Source organism: Ictidomys tridecemlineatus, chromosome 4 (assembly GCF_052094955.1).
Source record: "Ictidomys tridecemlineatus isolate mIctTri1 chromosome 4, mIctTri1.hap1, whole genome shotgun sequence".
NCBI lineage: Eukaryota > Metazoa > Chordata > Mammalia > Rodentia > Sciuridae > Ictidomys > Ictidomys tridecemlineatus.
Window position 1 is genome coordinate 190861204 of NC_135480.1, and position 19879 is coordinate 190881082.

General features: G+C 56.2%; 1 protein-coding gene across 17 annotated transcripts in view; it reads left to right on the forward strand.

Moving 5' to 3' along the window:
- The window catches only part of Znf618 (zinc finger protein 618), a 153093-nt gene that overhangs the window by 86291 nt on the left and 46923 nt on the right, over nt 1-19879 (forward strand). For all 17 annotated transcript variants that reach the window (XM_078047999.1, XM_078048000.1, XM_078048009.1 and 14 more), the window contains one exon: nt 11941-12200. In XM_078047999.1, the coding sequence (XP_077904125.1) occupies nt 11941-12200 (260 nt within the window). The remainder of the gene's footprint in view (nt 1-11940; nt 12201-19879) is intronic.

Below are 19879 nucleotides of genomic sequence, written 5' to 3' on the forward strand. Positions count from 1 at the left end.
TGGAGCGGCAGCAGGAAGAAGTCCGTCGAGGACAGCGGTGTGTGGCAGGCGCATGGCAAGGAAGTGGAGGAGCAGGGTCCTATTGAGGAGCTCGCGCCCCGCCACTCCTAGGAGGAGGGGGTCCAGGGGGTCCAGGTCAGAGCATAGACAGGGATCATGGCTCAGTCATAGTCTTGGCAGGAAGTCGCTGGTGGGCAAGATCACACTGATCTTATTTTCACACCACACGTGGGTTTGGGGACAGCCCACTCTTTCCTTCCCGGCGCTGCCTGCCCGCTGTGGTCTGCAGAAACCCTGTGTGTGCCCTGGAGGGTCTCTGCAGGACAGTGGACACGGGCCCTTCTGTGGGCTCCATTCCCCACCTGCGTGGTGAGGGGAAGCTGCAGGTGGCCTTGCCTCGCTCTGTGTGTGGACAGGTGTGCAGGGAGATCACGGGTGGCTGTCCACATGTTGCTCACAGGTCAGAGTTGCACCACTGCTGGGCCACTAGAGAACCAAGGCCGTGTGCTATTACAATGCCGTCGCGCTAATTCCTTCTAAAGACCTGGACTGGGCCCACTCCCAGGGGCCAGAGCACCTGCTAAGGAAGTCCCCCCGGCTGTAACTGCAGGGCCCACCTGGCGCATTCTAGGGTTCGTGCCTTGGCGGGGTTGCCAGGGCCCTGCTTCCCCCACTTTAGGTTTCAATTAACCAGGGAATTTATTCTTAATATTTAAATCTTAATGTCGTCTTTCCAAAGTACAGTATTACCCGACGTTGTGGCTGAGTGACACCGAGCATTGAAGAAAATTAAGTGCCTAAGAATTATCTCAAACTAATGATATATTTATGCATTGTGGGTTATTTTGAGTTTTAGACTGGTTAGAGTTGTTTAATAGGTTAATAGTTTCAATCTATTAATCTAATCTTTTCTACTTGGCTATTTATTAAAATATATCAGCGATACACGACAGAAGTGGAAGTCACAGCTGGGGGTGACAGAGGAGGGGGTAACAGAAGCAGGTGACGTGTGCAGACTTGAGACTCGGGGGAGCGGCAGGTGCAGGGCCGCTCATCCCTCCTGCTGGTGGCCTGTGTCTTGCTCCAGGCGAGAGGCTGAGGGGAGAGGCTGAGGGGAGAGGCGGAGCCTCCCTCCCTTCCTTCCCTCACTTCGGTGCCGCTGTTTGGGGGTCTCTGTGTGCCTAGCCTGGCTCCCTGGAGGCTTCAGGAGGCAGGGAAGGCAGGCCCCATCTCAGGGAGCGCCTGGGGTGAAGTCATGTATTTGTTGGTTCATTCAACAGGTATCTCTATTGTTTTCTCAGTTCTTTTGAGAAGAGGAAGCCAAAGTTGTCCAGATGGTTAGAAGTCGTAGCTTTGGAGTCGGGAGACCTGGTAGACTTGCTTCTGTCACTGGAAAGCTGAGAGACGGTGACAAAGGCCACCCCACGCCTTTCTGTGAGACAGAAACTGCCCTCTGTAGAAGGCGTCAGGCGGAAGGAACTCTGAGAGGGTGACTCCTTGGCCTAAAGTGCCACACCTGGCGTGCTGCACACGCTCCATACGTCCTGGCGGTCCCTGTCACCACTGTGTCACTCAGCTTTTCATCAATGGGACCAAAATACCCGACGAGAAAACTTTAAAGAGGAAAAGTTTGTCTTGAGCTCACGGTTTCAGAGGTTCAGTCCATGGGCGGCCAACTCCATCGCTCTGGGCCGAGGGGAGGCCGGGATCTAGGGAAGGGTGTGGGCAAGGAAAGCTGCCCGCCTCTCGGGAGCAGGAGGCGGAAGAGGGAGGGCACAGCGGCCAGAGCCAAGGCAGGTCCCCAAGGGCACTCCCCAGTGACCTGCTTCCTCCAGCTCTCCCTGCCTGCCTGCAGTTGCTGCCCAGATTATCCCGTCAGTGGGTTAACCCACGGGGAGGTACGACTCTCATAATTTAATTTCACCTCTGGACATTCCTGCACTTTCTAACACGAACTTTTTGGGGGGCCACCACATCCAAACCATGGCAGTCACTTTCCATGTTACTTGAGGGGGTGAGGGACCGTGGAGAAAGGCATTTCTGGAAGCGATGGTGTGAGGATGCAGGCCCTGGACCTTAGAGGGTCAGCCACCTGTCCCCTGAGGCCTGAGTCTGTTCCTGTTGGGGTTGACCATGGTGACCCTACCTCCTGGGGTTGTGGCTCAGTGGGGGAGCGCTCACCTGGCATGTGAGAGGCACTGGTTCTCAGCACCACCTTAAATAAATGAATACGTTGTGTCTAACTACAACTTAAAAATACTAAAAAGAAGAAGATGATGGTGTCAGGATGTCACCTGGGGACCCTATCTTGGCATTTCAGAAAGTGGGAAAGTTTAGGAAGTCTTCCATCAGAAAGAGAAGAGCAACTTTCAAGGACTAAGCGGCACTTAGGAAACTGGCCTCCGCAGAACACCCCAGCCCCCGTTCCGCTGAGGGCCCTGTGAGCGAGGCGTCGCCCAGTTCTGAGTACTCACTGCTGCGTGTTCACCAAGCTGGGGACCATCGACACTTGCAGGGACAGAGATGGACTGCAGAGAGGGCCTGCTGGTGTCAGACACGGCAGGTGCCGATGCTGACCTTACCTGGTCTGCGGGGTGGACAGGCTCTTACTGACCTTCACCACCATGTGCTCTGGGCCCGTGAGACCAAGTCACATCCCTCTGCGGCTTGCACTCCAATTGGGGAAACAGATGACAACAGGGACAGGGTAATAGAGCACTGCTGGGTGGATACTAGGACCATCGATGATTCAGCCCTCAGCCATGAGCCCAGGAGTGACCAGGTCTGGCTTATTAAACAGCGTTGCTCTGGCCGCGCTCTCAGTCATAGATGGGGGGCCATGAACAGGGAGGAGAGAGCCTGGTCGTCAGGTGATTAGGGCAGGAGGGAGGGAGGGAGGCTCAAGCTGGAGTGGTAGCCGTGGGGAAGTGACAGTAGTCAGGGTCTGGCCATACTTGGCAGGTGGAGGTGACAGGATGTGCTGGTAGGTTCCTTAGTGGGGGTGAGAGAGAGGGAGGAGTCGGGGGCTGTCCAGGGGACAGGGTGCTGTTTGAAGTGGAGCTGGCTGCAGCTGCTGGGTCGTGGTGTCAGAGAGCCGGGGTTGAGTGGGGAGAGCGCCGGGCCGGGGGCAGGACTGTCCTGTCTTGGCACAGAGTGAGGCCCAGCAGGTGCTCAGTTCAGGACCTGTGACATTTGAGGTGCCCACGTGGCACTGAGTGGGGGTGTCAGACACGTGGTTGTGCAGGTCTGGAGTTCCAGGGTGGAGGTGACGGGAGGTGGGACTTGGGATTCACTGTCACACAGTTACTCTTTGAAAGAATGAGCTTTCCTGAGATCATGGGGCTGTGGATAAAGAGGAGTTCTAGAACTGACCCTGGGGGCTGCCCACAGAGTCAGGAGGTGAGGGGGTCACCTCAGCGAGGGCACAAGAGTGGCCCCACTGTGGAGGCCTGGCCCTCGGTTGACCCAGAGCCAAGTGAAGAGAGTGGATCAGAGCAGAGGGCGGCTCCGTAAGGGCTGCTGGTGGGGGGTGGGTTGAAGAGCGGGCGTCGCAGGGGGCCTTAGAGGGGCAACTCTGGGGGTGAGGTTGAGGCAGCAGCCTCAATAGACTAAGGAGTACCGCCAAGGAGAGGGCCTGCCACCGTCTGCAAGCAGATGCCAGTCAGTGGCACTGATCAGTGGGGCGTGGGGTGTGGGGGGCTGGTCTGAAGTTGGCCTCCGCAGCAGGTCGACTGGGCCCTGGAGTGGGGCCGGAGTGTGTGTGAATTCATTTCGCCTCCCAGCGTCCGTGCATCTGCGGAGAGTAGCAAGCTCTGCCTCAGATGGTCGCCCTCTCCACGGAGTGGTGTCTTCCAATGAAGCTGAGTTCTTGAGGCAGGTCAGCAAAGTGTCCAGACACACTGGGATGGGAGGATTTCCCTCCCCTCGTGTTGTCTCGGCTGAGGGGCCAGAGTAATTGGCACCCTTGGGCAAAGGGCAGTGGTCCTCGGGCTGATCTGGAGGCCGAGGGGTCTGCACAGGAGCATAGCACACATCTGCTGGGTGAGGGGCGGGCTTCTACCAGGGCTTTAGACATCTCAGATTCCAGCCCACTCATTGTGTTGTTCAGAAAGACTGAGTCCCAGCAGCCCGTGACAGGGGTGCATGGCTATTGTCCCTGCAGCTTGGATTTCTGAGGCTGGAGGATCCCTTGAGCCTAGGAGTTCGTGACCAGTCTGAGCCACATAGTGAGGGCCATCTCAAGAGAAGAGTAAAACCCGAGTCACGGAAAGGGCAGCCTAGGGAATTGGTAGCAGGAATCAGAGTGAAGCTCAGGTGGCTGAGAATTTGTCATATTTACTGTGACTTGATAGAACAAGTGTCAGCATTTTGGGGTGGAATGTTATAGAAATTGTGCCTAGAAACAATGTCATCTGGCCTTGGGGCACCTGGCATCACCTGGGCCTCTTTCTCCAGCCTGCCCAGAGATAGCGTGACTTCAGGCCTCAGGTCTGTGGTTAAGTTACGTGGTTCGTTGTCTGAGGCTGCAGGGTTTAGTGGTAGCAGCAGGACAGGAGCCAGAGTTAACTTTTCAGACTAGGCTCATCCCTCTGCCATTTACTCACTTGTGAATGTCGGGGTGTGGAAGTGAACAAAGTATGGGTCCTGTTCTGTGTTTTGGTTTCCCCATCTGGCCCCAGGCTCTGGTGGTGCCGTTTGTGACTGAGGGGGTATAAGCTCTTGAATTAACAGGTAAAACACAGAGGAAGAGATTTGTTTTGAAAACCCTCCCCGGCAGTCTGCAAGCACGTTGGACAGTCCAGACTCAGTAACAGGGATGCATAAGAACAAAAAGAGTAAAAGCTGTGGGTAGCGGAGGGCAGTGGCTTATAAGCATTACTGTTCTCAAGCCATTTCTTCAAATGTAGTCCTATAGAATGAATGGGTTTCCTGTGGCTGCTCTAACAAATGACAATAGTTCCCGCTTCCCCACAGTTTCACTTTTTGCAATTTTAGAACTGTGGCCCAAAAATATCAGATGGAAAATTCCAGAAATAAACCATGTGTAAGTTTTAAATTACTTGTTATTCTGAGTAGCATGATGAAATCTCAACAGAGTCCTGCTTTGTTCGCTGTCCGTCCAGGGTATCCACACTGTATGTGCTACCTGCCCACTGGTTACTTAGTACCTCTCTCAGTTCTCAGGTAAACTCTCTGACTAATATCATAGTGCTTGTTCTCAAGTAACCTTTATCACTTAATAATGGCCAAGAGTAGTGATGCGAAGGAGGCACTAGGGTATAAGACGTGGAAGGATAAATTAACTCTGGGCTGTGAGGCAACACTAAAGAACAAGACAGCACAGAAAATTAAAAAAAAAAAACAGTGTCTGTGGGTTGGGTGTGGTTACCATGGTTTCACACACCCACCTGGGGTTTGCAGTATGTCCCCCACAGGGAAAAGGGGCTGCTGTACTGTGAACTGGGTGACTTAAACCAACAGAAGTTTACTGTTTCAAAGTTCTTGGGACCAGAAGTCTGAAGTCAAGTGTCCCCAGGGTGGTTCTCTCTCTAGTGGCCTCTGGGAAAAACCTGTTGTTAGGCTGTCCCTGCTTCGGGTGGCCTTCAGCATTCCTTGGCTCGTGGCCGCATCACTGCGTTCTCTGTCACTGCAGTGACACGGCCTCCTCTTCGTCTCTGTGCCTCCTCCCTTTCTGTCTCAGGTCTCCCTATCTTACAGTGACCCTCGGTGCGTGTTGGGCCCCCCCAGTAATTCCAGGGTGAGCTCAGTGCCAACGCCCGTAACTGCTACACTGCAAAGGCCCTTTCCCCAAATTCACAGATTCTGGGCTCAGGATATGAACATATCTTATTTGGGGGGGGCACCCTGTACCCCACTATGAAGTGAAGAGGTCCAGATGTGTGTGGGTCAAAACCAAAGGCAGAGCCATGCTTGCTGAAGGAGGGGGAGGGAGGGCCTGTCTACACCCCCGTGTTAGTCAGCAGTGACAGAATCCCCGACACGAACAACTTAAAGGCTCATTCTGGCTCACGGTTGCAGTCCAAGGTCGACTGGCTGCATCTCTCTGGGCCTGGATGAGGTAGGACGTCAGGACCCAAAGGCCTGGCAGAGCACAGCTGCTCAGCTCGTGGTGGCCGGGAAGCAGAGACAGGGGAAGGGGCCTGATTCGAGATACAACCCCCTCTCCCCCGCGACCCACTTCCTGCGTGAGGCCCTGCTTCCTCAGTTCCCACTGCCTCCCAGTCTGCCGTGGGGTTATGGCTCCGTCAGGTCAGCCCACTGCTGAGCCTAGAGCCTTCCAAATGGTCGAGTCCCTTCTCCAAAGTCCCACCTCTGATACTGTCACGTTGGGGACCAACTCTTTCACATGCAAACGTTGGGAACATTCTAGGTCCAAACTGTAACAACCACCTCCCCGTTCCAGCTATGTGTGTGCTCGAAGCCTTTGTGATGGAACCCCGAGTTCTCAAAGGGCCATACTTTGAGAACCATTGCCTGAGAGAAAGGCCAGGGCTCCCAGTCTCCTTGGGCAGGGGCCCATTGGGTCTGGCTTCCCTTCCAGCAGACCCACGTCAGCAGTAACCAGTGACCACATATAGCAGGTACTTACTGAAAAATATCCTTTTAGTGCCCGACTTTGGATTTTATGTTGGAGTGTGACTTGGGTTAAATATAAAATTCATAGCATATCTTGAGCAACTATTTTGTAGTTATCTATATATAAATCTATTTTACAGCGACACAAATAGAATAGATTATGGAGTGTCAGCATGTAGATAGATTCCGAGTGCTTTTTCACTAATATACCTAATGATTCGTGCTGAGAATATCCAAGGGCTCCACTGTACATTTAAATGGATATAATTAAAATAATGAGCTCTATTTTAAAAAATGATATATGAAAAAAAATTTTTTAAGGAAGTTAGAAGGAGCTGCACCACTAATTCAAAGTGATATAAGTACTTCTGCAATTCCATTGTTATTAGGACACCTAATTAAATGCAGAGCATCCGAGGAAAGCAACGTTGGGCTTGTAAATCTAAAGCACAGGAGTCGGGGGAGGAGAAGGAAGTTGCTGTGTCCTTGATGCTGGGGCTGGGGGTGTCGTGAGCCATGGTGCCTGTGGGTGAAGGAGGGTGGCTTCTTTCCTCTCGGGGCTGAGTAAGGGGTCAGGCTGGTCACACGGCTGCAGCTGTGTCACCCGGCATGGCCTCTGGGTGTTGGGGTACAGGGTGAGGGTAAAGGAGCCCAAGGAGAGGCTGCCCTCCCATGGGCGGAGCCATGGCCCTGCTTCCTACCTCCCATCTCCTGGGGCTGGTAGGTCTGCAGAAGGGACAGAGGGTGGGGAATCCAGACTCATGGGCTTAGGTCCCGGCTCTGCCCTGTGCCCTGGGTCTGGAGAGGGTCACCAGTGATGCATTCCTACCCAGGCCTGTTGCAAATGGATGTCCTTCAGTTCTGCAAACCCACATCAAGGATCTACTCCATCCCAGGGGACCCTCGGGAGGCACAGGAGGCTTGAGTCCCAGTGCCATCTTATCAGGAGGTGGTCATTCTTTTGGTCATTGACTGAGTAGAGCATTTATGGAGCACCTACTGTGTGCCTGCTGGATGCTAGGAATGCAGCACTACACAAGACTGCCAAGACCTGCTCGTAGGTGTGAACGGCTTGGTGAGTCATAAACGGACAAGATATCTTTAGAGAGCGCCAGGGCTGCAGAGGAAGTAAAATGAGGTGATGAGCTAGAAGCTAGACAGGGAGGTCAGAAAGGTGATCAGTGCCCCGAGATGAATTCATTAGCACGCTGTGGGAGGACAGCTGTAAGCGTCACCTGTGCATGCAAGGTGGACGTGACATTCAGACAGGGAGTCAACTCAGACTCCAAGCTGCAAAGGCTTCCCAGAGGCGAGGAGGACGTCATGAACTAAGCCACCGTCGTACAGGCACCTGCCGTGTGTGCACATCCACTCCACGCCAGGTCCCTGGCCGAGCTCCTCACAGGCGTCATCTCCCACCCCTGCACCAGCGAGGGTCATGGTCCCCTGTGTCCGACAGGGAAACTGAGGGTTGGAGAGGAGTCTTTGCCCGAGGTCACAGGGCATGTGAGTGGGCAGATGGGAGTTACACCCAGCTTGTGTGGCTCCATGCTCCCCCTTCCCCACCATAGTGTCCTGGTACCCGTGAGGACTCAGGAACAGGAGGGACACTGAGTCTGTCAGGTTCAGAACATGGGCAGTGGAGGAAGCTGGGGTGACGGGCTTCCGAGGAGGAGGCTGTTCCATCACCTCCTGTCTTGTCTCTGTGCCCAGTGAACCTCAGGACAGGCAGGAATGGCCGACTGTTAGCACCATGTGGTCTCAGCTAGTGGTGGGAACACTAGCAGTTTCTCTCATGTTGAAAAACACAGTGCATTGCTGGCTCTTCCATCAGTGTGTCAGTCTCTGCTGCATGTACAGGTCTAGACAAGGTCCTCACTCCCTCACAGGCCTCTGTCACATTACCCAACAGTGGTAGAACCTGGGTTTGAATGTCTGTCGGTCAGAATCCACAGCCTGTTCAATCCATGCCATGTAAGGTCCTATCCTTGCACCCTCTTCTCACTATTTATATTAGTCTGTTTTCTGCTGCTATTACAAAATACTCAAGACTAGATACCTTATAAAGAAAAGAGGTTTATAATCCCAGAAGCTTAGGAGGCTGGCTGAAGCAGGAGGAGTGCGAGTTCACAGCCAGCCTCAGCAACTCAGTGAGGCCCTAAGCAATTTAGTGAGACTCTGTCTCAAAATTAAAAAGTGAAAACCGCTGAGGATGTGGCTCAGTAGAAAAGAACCCCTGGGTTCAGTCCCTGGTATGAAAGACAGAAAGAGAGGGAGGAAGGAAGGAAAAAAGAGGCTTATTGAGCTCACAGTCCCTAAGGTTCAGGGGCATGGGGCTGCCCTGGATTCTGGAGAGACCTCAGGGTAGATGGCATCACGATGGCGGAGATGTGTTTAAGAGGGTGACACAGGAAGGTGGTGTGAATAGAGAGCGGGACACTGTTGCCCAGCAGCCCACCCTGGTGGGAGCTGACACACCCTGTGGGACGTGCTCATCCTGCCGAGGGTGGCACCTGTGACCCCAGTTACCTCCACTAGGCTCCACCTCTCACCTGGCCACGCTGGGGACCAGACCTGCAGTACAGGAACCTTTGGGGTCACGCTTACACCACAGCTCCTCTCTCCCTCCCCCACAGCAAGGGATGGTGGGCGCCAGGGAAGCATCTGCCCTGACAGCACTGTCACCCACGACTTGAGATCGTGGTTCCACCACTTATCCCTGGGCTGACCCAACTTCCAAGCCTGGTGCTGACCCGTCTCACTCCATGACACCTGCGTCCCACAGGGACGTCCCCGGCCTCTGCTCCTGCCTCCGGGAGTGGGGCCTGTGCCCCAGGCATCGCCTTCTGTTGCTGACCCGCTGCAGCAGCAGAAGAGCCTCCTTCTCCGAAGCCTCGGGGGTTCCTCGTGACCTCTCACAGCTGCTGGCTGCCTGGAGCCCAAGGCTTCTCTGCCTGCGAGGTCGGCAGCGTAGCTCGGGGTGTCCCTTAGGGAGGCGCAGCAGCCAGGGGACCGCCCGTCTTGCTCCTCGCTCAGATGCCCTGGGTTTCCACTCTGTTCTGGATGCCTAAGTTCAGAAGTGGGTGACGGGGGGGCTGCCAGGGCTACAGGTGGGGAGGCTCCCTTCTGAGGCTGAGCGCTGGATGCCTGTGACAGGTGCCTGTCCCACCTCTCACATCCTGACACCCCTGGACATGTGAGCCCACCAGCCAGGGCCTGGGCTTCCTAGAGTGGGAGGCAGAGAGGAGCTGGTCCGCTGCAGGTGCCTGTGCATTAGGAACTCCCCGGGGCACAGGAGCCAGAGGGTTCCCTAGACAGATGAGCCAGTGACTTCTGAGGCGTGGACCATCGGCTTAAGTTTCCTGCTGTGGAAGGAGCCCGAGCCGGGACAATGTCTGGTGCCGGCGTGCAACATGGTGGGAGCGGCACCTCTGCGCCCACTGGTGAGAAGGGTCCCAAGGGCCTGTCATTCACGGAAGTGGGAGCGGTCACAGGCCGGGCACTGTGGGTGCTCCCCCTGTGCTTGATGAAAACCCACGCGACAACTCCCGAGGCTCCCGTTTGCAGATGGGGAAACTGAGGCTAGGAGATGCGATGGCTGGCACAGGTGTGAGGGCAGAAGTGGCGGAGTGGCGTTGCCCACCAGGGCTGGTGTCACCAGCCTCCCTGTCCAGGCCATCTGCTGTCCAAGGCCTGTTGGCCCACGTGGGCTGCCGTAGCAGAGCGCACAGACCCTGCGGCTCCACCGAACAGCAGTTTCTCCTCCAGAGTCTGGAGGCTCGAGGCCCAGGGTCAGGGCCCAGCTTGCTCCGGTTCTGGTGAGGGTCTTCCTAGCTTGCAGGTGGCCACCTTCGCCCTGACCTTGTGTGGAGAAGAACACGAGCTTTGGTAACGCCACCTCACCCCTTCACGAGGCCACCACCCTCTTGGCCTCGTTAAGCCCAGCTGCCTCCTAAGGACCCGATTTCCAGACACAGTCACGTTAGGGATGACGAGGACGTAGGAATGGGGGCGGGCACCATGACCCACAGCACCTCCAGGTGGCCTCTGCATGCTCCTGGCTAGCTGCCCCCACCTACCCTCTTGGCTCAATACCCTAACTATTTCCAACCTGGGGGACAGCTGGAGTGGGGCCAGCAGGCATGACGCGCCCCAGGCTCCTGGCAGATGGAGTGGCTGAGACCCTGGGAGGAGACGGGTCCTGGCCCGGCCACACAGCAAGCCCCTGCGGATCCAGGCCCAGAGCCCAGGCCTGCCGCTGGCTCCGGCACCCCCAAGTGCTTCAGTAGGTGTGCCCGGGGGCTCTGCCTGAGCCAGCCTTAAAGGTCACAGTCCAGGCCCTTCAGGTCATTGGAGAGGCCGGCATGGCCAGGGCGGCCTGCCCGGGCCAGCCACGTGACGATTTCCAGCGTGTGCACGCCTCAGTTTCCCTACCTCATGAGGTCCCAGGGCCACAGGGTGATATGGAGAGTCTCGTTGAGATTGGTTCTGGGGTGGGTGTCAGGGTCTGGCCTGCCACTATTTTTGTGGGTGGCCCAGGGCCGTCACGACTCTGCTCCTGACCCCCGTGCCCTCCTGTGACACAGACTCCATAGTGCATGCCCTGCCCTGCTCAGTGCTGACCCTGCTGCTCCTCCAGGTTCTCTGGTGTTGGAAGAGCCGCCTCTGTGCCCCGGGGCTGGCTCCCCAACATGGCCATCGCAGGAGCCTTTGGGGGCTGGAGTCTCCCCATCTGTAAAGCAGGAGCAGGAAGAGCTTGGAGAGCTCTCCAGGCGGCCTGCCAAGGAGGGAAGCGAGCAGCACGCGCGCTTGGCCTGCGCCAGACACTTAAACCCTGGCTGCTCAACACGTGGTTTGAGGAGCAGGCACCAGCTGACCCGGGAGCTCGTCAGAGACGCAGAACCCCAGGCCCCAGCCCTGCTGCAGCATCCCTCAGTGATCAGGGTCCCCAGCTGGTGCGGGTGCACGTTGAGGTTTGAGAAAAAGAGATGTTAGCCAGCTGCAGGTACCCTCCTAGGGCGCTGGTAACTCACTTGTGGTCAGTACGAACGAGGGCCAGGAGTCAACTGGGCACATCTGGACCTCTTTAGACTCTCGCTCTCCTAACAGTAACATTAGTTGGAGCCGTATCAGCCTGGCAGTTTTCAAACTGTGCTTCATGGCCCCCCTGGGAGCCTTGGGGCAGCCACCCAGACTGTGTGGGAAGCTAAGTGGGCCGGGGGTCCTTCTGTCCACTCCATACGCAGCCTTGCGTGTCTCTGTGGTGCCTTGTGCTGGTGGCTTCCCAGCTGGGCCTGGGAGCAGGGATGGTGTCCACTCTGAGCAGACTCTCCTCTTTCCTAGGGAGCGCTTGAAGCGCAGCCAGAAGAGCACCAAGGTGGAGGGCCCAGAGCCAGCGCCAGCTGAGGCCTCGCTGAGTGCCGAACAGGGTACGATGACGGAGGTGAAGGTCAAGACAGAGCTGCCCGACGACTACATCCAGGAGGTGATCTGGCAGGGTGAGGCCAAGGAGGAGAAGAAGGTGGTCAGCAAGGACGGGACAGGCGATGTGCCTGCAGAGATCTGCGTGGTGATTGGCGGTGTCCGCAACCAGCAGACCCTTGGTGAGCACCCAGCCGAGAGGCTCAGGGCCAGGACCAGGGCGGGAATGTGGGGCTAGCATCGTGGGGGAGTGGGCCTGGCCTCTGCCCGGTCCTCTGCTGAGAGCCCCTGCAGCAGCCCGGGCAAGCCTGTGCTCCCGAGACCCACCTCTGCGTCTGTCTGCAGGCTCTTATCTTCCTGCCCCGGCGGGTAAAACCCTACCCACCCGTCGGGCCCTTGTGGGCCTCCTGAGTCCCCTGTGGGGCCGGTGTCTCCCTGGTCACTTGCCTGTCTGCCTTTCCCCCTCCTTGGTTTGATCACGGTTCCTGGGGCAGCTCCCAGCTCAGGTCCTGCCCGAGCAGATCCCTGGTCAGGATCAGATTAGTGACACCACACCTTGCCCTCTTAGAGAGCTGTAGAAACCAGCTTTCTAGCAATGCTTTCTCTTCCTCTCCCGGGGTCCCCCACTGGGCTTCCTGCGCCACTGCCAGGCTCACAGCTCAGCTGCCCACAAGCCCAGCAAACAGTCTTGTTTCGTGTAAGGAGAGCGGAGCCAGCAGGACAGGTGGCGGGGACCGGTCCAATTGGAGCCCCTCACCCTACGCACGTGGGGTGGCTGCTCCTCAGCTGGTCTCTGAGCTCAGCGTCGCCAGGTCTCACAAATCGCACGCCAGGAACGAGCATTGTGATGTGAATTCTTTTGGTTTTCAGTGTTGGCAACAAATTGCACTTTTGAAATCTGCCAAACGGAACATATTTGTGGGTCTGAGTCTTTCCAAGGGCCACAAGTTGGCAACCCCTGCTCTGTGAAACGAAGCCCACCGTCTGCAGCCTGACATTGTCGCCGTGTCTGGTCAGACCCTGGGCTTCCGTTTCCATCCGCGCCGCCCTCCGCGTTTCCTGAGCTTGCTGTGTCTTTGGGAGTGCCGCTGCCTCCTTTGTCACTGGTTGGTCTGGCCTGCCTTTTTCTAAGTGCCTGCATCTGCCTGGTGTGCACCCTGTGTGGCCCTCAGGGTTCATGGTGAAGGTCCCTGTGTCTGTTCCACCTGGTTCCACTCAGGTCCTATGGCCTTTACTCCCCAGCCACTGGGCTCGGCCTCGTGCCCCCTTCCCAACCGCTCCTCTGCTGTCCGGGCCGTGATCAGCCCTGCCTGGGTCGTGCGGCACCTCTGACACCTGTGCTTCTGTGTCTCCCTGCCCAGCATCGCCTGCTCTGCCCGCTGGCTCCAGGGAGGCCTTGCCAAAGCAGACCCCTGACCGTGCCGCTCCCTGCTGGTCAGCCTCAGGACCGACTCTGTCCTGTCTCTGAGTTGAGGCTATGGCCTCAGGTCCTCCGTAGCCCCAGGTCCTGCTCATCTCTCCAGACCTCTCATTCCAGAGCAGTCTGCTCTTCTCGGCTCCCGCTGTTCCCTCTCCTGGGAATGCCTTTGCCCTTTTCCCAGATCACCCCACACCTGTGCCATCTGCTTTCAGAAGCGTCCCCTGATCCCTCTGGTCAGAAGGGTCTGTTTCCACCCTGGCCCTCACTAGGACACCTTCCCACTGTCTCTTTACAGAAGAGGCCTTCACTGTGTCTATGTCTCTGCCAGGTGACTGGTAACCCCTCAAGTTTGGAGCTCCAGGACCTGCCTGATTTCTGTCCCCTTGCTCCCCACTCCTGCCCATGGTACCTAGCAAGATCCTGGCTTCCGGAAGTGATGTTCACAGTGGTACTGTAACTGGTGGAATGGGGCTGGGTTATGCTGCAGTAACAAAAGGTCCTAAAACAAAGAAAGAGATCTTGGCAGCTTAAAACTCCACAAAAGTTTATTTCTTATTTACACTGCATGTTCATGTGGGTCACAGGGGGCTCTGCCTTCCTCTGGGCTCAGACAGAAATCAGCCCTTATGTAGAATTCTGCTGGCCAAACAAGCCCTGGGTGGGCTCCCCTGGCAATCGTTGGCTGTAGTCAAAAGGAAGCGGTGTTAAGTCCGCTCGCAGCCATTGGCTAGAGCTAATCACATGGTTCTACCCAACGTCAAGGAAACTGGGAACAGTCATCCTTCCACTGCCGGAATCTGGGTGAACAGAGTGTCTGGAACAGGTGTTTAGTGCCAAAGGAGACAAGCCTTTTCAGGGGTTGGACCTGCCCTCCTGCCGTCAGTATTCACCCCCACCCCCGGGGTCAAGGACTGAGTTCCCCCAGGGTGGAATTCTTCCTGGGAAGAGGACATGCCCTTGCTCTCTCTGGTGTGTGCTGTGAGACTCACCAGACCCAGCAGCTGTCTCATGCTTACCAGGAGATGCCCAGTGAGGGCAGCAGAATCTGAGTCTTGGAGTGGAGCCGGGGCCCAGGTCCACCAGGGAAGCCTCCAGCATCCAAGCCAGGGAAGTGTCGGAGCCTTCCTGTGACGCTGCCTGCACAGGGACAGCCCCTGGTGCCAGCCACGATAGGGTTTCCATCTCAGCTGCTGCTCCGCAGTGAGGCCCCTGGCCCGTCTGTCTTACCGTCCTCATCTGTGAAATGAGGCCTCGTTCCTGCCCTAGCCACCTCCTGGGTGTGGGACTCCAAACTGGCACTGAGGGCACAGTGTTGCCCGAGAAGGAGCTCCGCTGCTCTGACTGCGAGGGGATCGGGCCTGTGACGTGGGAGGTGTGGTGCCCCAGGCAGGTTTCTCGCCCTCTCGGTGTCTCAGTGCCACAGCTGCAAATTCCCCCGGTTACGTGAGGACGGGAAGAAGCCTAGGCACAGCACTTGACAGGGTGCTTAGTCAGCAGCCCAGGGCGGTCACGTAGGTGCTGTGCAGAGTGGAAAATGCTCTTCAAGGTGCGGCACAATCATGGTCCCTGCTTCCCTCTCCCGGCCTCACAGGTCAGCCAGTGTGATACGGAGAAGAACGGGCTGGGGAGGAAAGTTGGCACTGGGCGAGTCCCTGACTTCCCCCTGGTACTTGAGTATCTTGTGAAGCATCTAAGTAACCTGGTCTTGGCATGTGCTTGTGGAAGAAGTTGTAGGGGCCAAGGGCAGGTCGGGGTGGAGCTGCCACTTTGGAGGCTGTTCCACAGCAGGGCCAGAGCCTCCCTGCTGGCTCGGGGGCTCATCTCACCTCCCCCAGGGCAGGCTTCCTGCTGGGGGGCGTGGTTGCAGCTGAGGAGGAGGCTGGCTTGGCCTTTCAGCAAAGAAAGGCATTAAAGAAAAAGAAAAAGTCAGTGTGAGAAGGAACCTTTCACTTGTCTCATCTCCAGGTGGCGAATAGATCTCACCTGGTGGGTCAAGTCTAAGCGGTTGCTGCTGGGAATTCTGTGTTGAGGACTTAGGGGATGGCATGATCCACGGTTGATGTCCGGCCTGGATCCAGGAGTAGGTGGTGGGGCGACACGTGCTGTCCATTTAACATCCTTGACCCCCTCATTTTATAGAGGCAGCTGAAGGCCCGTGGAAAGGAAGAGCCCTTCCCAGAGTCACATAGCAAGGTGGTGACTCACCTCATAGAGCCTACCTTGCACCCGCTTCTGAAAGTCAGGCAAGGAGGGAACCACCCACGGGGTCCTAGAGAGGTGGGGGCTGGTTAGAGCCAGGTCTTTAAGTGGGCTCATGCCACAGGGTACCCCTGTGCCCCGGTGGCCCAGCCTGGGGAGTTGACGTGGTCCGAGGCACTGGGCGGGCTGTGTCAGGGCTTTGCTCACCCAGCCGCGCTGGGGCTCAGAGGTGGGCTTCGTTGCTGAATGGAAGAAAGTTCCTGCTTGGTCACCCCAGCTGCGCCACAGGGAGCCTCCCAAGTCCTCTCTGGGCCTTTGAAAGCCATCAGACCAACAGCGTTCCCAGCAGCACCGACATTGTCCAGGGCCCTGGCGTTGCAGCTCCTTGGGCGGGGGCCAGGGACATCGGTGCCCAGAGCCTGGCTGCCACATTTGCAGAGCTGCTGCCTCCACACCATGCTTCCCAGAGAAGCCCTTGAGCTGAGAAGGGTGTTTCCCGCTCTTAAAAAGAACACCACTGCCAGCGGCCGCTGTGGCACAGGCCTGTGAGTCCAGCACCTGGGAGCCGAGGCAGGAGGATCACAAGTTTGAGGCCAGCCTGGCAATTTAGCAAGGCCCTGTTTCAAATGAAGTATAAAAAGGGGTTGGGGGTGTATCCAGTAGGGTTTCATCCCCAGCACTGGAAAAAAAAAAATCACAGCCATTGGAGCTGATGTGGGGTTTGGGGGCAAGACCCCCAGCCTTTTTTTTTTTTTTTTTTTGAGCAAGAAGTGTACAGATAATCCTGAACTTGACAGCTTGGTCAGGTAAAACCAGAAGTGAAAGAAAGCCAGTTGACAGGTCCCGTGCCCACTTGACAGACTCCAGGCACAGCTGCCCGACAAGCCTTGTGCCGTGGCTGGACCATGCTTGAGGTCTCAGGAGCTCCTCTCTGAGGAGTGATAAACAGAGGCACTGCCCAATTCCACGTTCATGGCATGGCCAAGTGATCACCATACCGCAGTGTACCTCAGAATCCTGCTCAACCCGGCACACCAAGCAGTCACTGCCCCTCAGCTAGAAATGGAGAATTGGAGTGGAAGTCTCCTTAGCCCAGACGCACCCAAGGCAATGGGTTTATACCGGACAACCGGCTGTGGACCATTCCCTGCTTCCAAGAGGTAGGGACGCCAGCCCCCCTCATGGTGGTCAGAATGTGAAGGCTGTTCTCTGAGCCATGGGTCCGTTGGTCCTTAATCCTGAGGAAGGCCAGGTGAGGGGCTGGGGGCTGCAGGTGCATGGAGCCCGGGGGTCTGGGCTTTCTGGTGTGGGGCACGAAGGACCAGCCAGGTTATTCCAGAGAGTTAACTGTGGGGAGGATTCCTGTGGAAGAGCTGGGGACAGTGTGCCCTGAGGAGGGCGGTGTCGGGGGAGGGGAGGGGGGCTTGGAGCAGACACGTTCTGGGTGGGCCCAGCCAGCACAGGGACGTCACCAGGGGACAATTTCAGTTCAGTAACAGGAAGGACGTGGTGACTGAGGAACGGTTTGGTACCCCGATGTAAGTGTGTGAGGGAGATGGGTGAGGAGGGGGGGTCACTGGGGGGGCTCTAGGAATGGAGTCGGGGGTCAGGAATCTGCAGGGTTTCTAGGCAAGTTCTGAGCCCCCAGGGAGGGGGCGCAGACGAGGAGGGAGCCTCAGTCCCAAAGTGGCAGCTGGGCTGGCCTCTGGGAGGAGCAGCAGAGAGCTTGACAGCCACTCGGGCGCGGCCACGTGGGTTTCGGCCTGTGACAAGCTCAGGCGGTGAAGGTGCCAGGTCCTGCTTTGCAGAGCCAGCTGACAGCTAGTGTCCTGTTTCAATGGGTTGTTGGCAGGGCTTCGCGCCCAGGCCTGCCAGAACCAGCGCGAAGCCCTTTGCAGCGCCATGGAGAAAGAAGGGTCCTGGCTGCCCTCCAGGCCCGTGTGGTCTCTGCAGCGACTCTCCATCTGGTGGTCTCCAGTGGGAAGGGACCTGTTGGAGGATCCCTGCTGGAAGGCGTTCCTGGACTGCACATGCCGTGGGTTCATGGACAAGCCAGGGGACTGGGAATGGGAGTTCCTAAGCTCATGAGTGTCAGTGGGTGGGGTAATGTCTTTCCAGAGGGAACCTTAGGGCAGAGAGGAGTGGTAGACATGAAAAGGGCTTAAGGGAGAGCCGAAAGCAAGCCAGATGCAGGCATCAGGACATTGACACCTCTGAGGTGACCCGGGGATGATAGGAACTATCATTTTTTGTTCCCTCCTAAAAGAGTGTTGAGACGCAGTGTGTTTGTTCTTGCACATTTTTGAGTTGACGTCTTAACGTTTCTATCCAAAGTTTAAGTAATTGCAAAGGATACGGTTTCTGGAATACTGTATTTCAAAAAGGGTGGCACTTTGGAAATAAAGCTGTGAACCTCTCTTCTAAATGTATCCAAGGGAATCCGTGAAACAGCATTGCTATTTGAATATCCGCCATCGTCACTTAAAAAACATAAGAGCAAGCTCATCTTTAACAGCCACGTATTTTATATCTTTCCTTTTTCTCCTTGAACTCTTATTTCCAGTCCACTTCCCCCCGGGGTTTTATCCTAATGTAATATATTTTTTATGCTTCAAAGTCTTTTATTGATCACTGTTTCACACTCATCCACCACAACAAGAGGTACATAAATTGAAGTAGAAATTTCTGGAAAAAAAAAAAAAACCCTGAGATCATAAAGCCCTGCATTTTAAAGCACAATTTTTTTTTCAGATTGAGTTGTTATTAGCATGCAATTCGTCAAAAGCAAATTTAGATAAATAGCAAATGTAAAAGTAAAAAATTATCGAAAGCACACTTCCCGATGGAATGGCTGGGGCTTGATTGCTTCCTCATTTGGCTCCTGTATCTGCAAATTCCTGTTTCTCGCTGCTGGGATGAGGCAAGACAGCCTCCGTCTCATTCCTGGTCTTTGGTGTTCACAGAGGGAAGTGCTTAGGAAGCTTGAGTGTGTGAATCAGGAGCTGGCGGTGGCTGGCGCTCTGTCGGTGGTGTCACTCAGCAATGTCACTCTGTTCTTTGAACTTCTTCTAAGATGTATGCCAAAAATCATGCAGGGGTCTGTGATCTGACGGGATTTTTAACGGTCTCTTTGCTAACAGCTCTATTAGATCCTTCTTTATTTGGGGTGAAAGCAGAGAATAGGAAATCTTTGGATTCAGAAATGGAATTGTCCCCAGTCATTAGATCCAGTCACCTTCCCAGCCCTGGTATTTCGGATCTTCTCTGTGCTTGGAGCCCTGAGGCTTTCCCTGGGGAGGCACTGTGGCAAGATTAGGGTGGGGAAAGGATGCCCTTTGGTTTATAAAGGGGAGAAGGGTGAGAGGAGGGTGTGGGGGGGACAGTGCGTGGGCCTCCCCCTGCCACCAGCACCGGTGCGTTGATTTTAGGAAAGAGTCTGTTTGGAAGTTGATGCCTGGAGAATTGACTTAAAACTACTGTCCCCTGGACAGCTGCCACAACCCCCTAGGATCTGTATCCCTTCTTGGAAAGATCAGAAGTCCACCGTCCACTTGTCCTCTCGAAGCACCCCTGTCCTCAGGCAAACCCTGGGCCAGCTCCCATGGTGCCTTGGGACTAAGAAGTCGGGGATCCCCTGAGCACTTGACCTGTGACCTTCTCTCATCAGCCTTGGTTTCCGTCCTGCTGTATTTTCTTTCTTCTGAAAGGTGTCCAGTTTCCCTAGAGTTAACTGTGTGCCCTGGATGGTAGCTGAGTGTTGCCACCCGCCTTCCCTGTCCTCGGGAGCCCGCCTCCTCTGTAGGCCCCGCCCACATCTCCCCACACACCTCGCCAGGCTGCCTCGGGTGCTCTAGGCCTCCGCCAGGTGCTCCAGCAGGTGCAGGTGGGAGCGTTGACAAGGACTCGTCTTGTAGGCTGGGGACTGGGGACTCCTTGCAGCGCAAGACAGACGGAAGGGCACAAGGTTGGGCTCCTGGCTGGTGAGTCCTGCCTGCCATCCTGGAGCTGAGCCAGGACACTGAGTGGGGTGCTCTGGGGAGCCCTGTGGCTGCACCAGACACGGCGGGGGCTCTGCTGCCCTGCAGAGCCACAGGGAGCTCCGCGACTGGCGGGAACACGGCTCGCTCGGCATCCGGGAAGTGACCTGGCACCCAGGGCTCTGGAGCCTGAAGGCTGGCCCTGAGCCCATTTTCTCGTCCGACATTGGCTGATGAACCTCTAGGACCGGGTGCTCACCTGTGG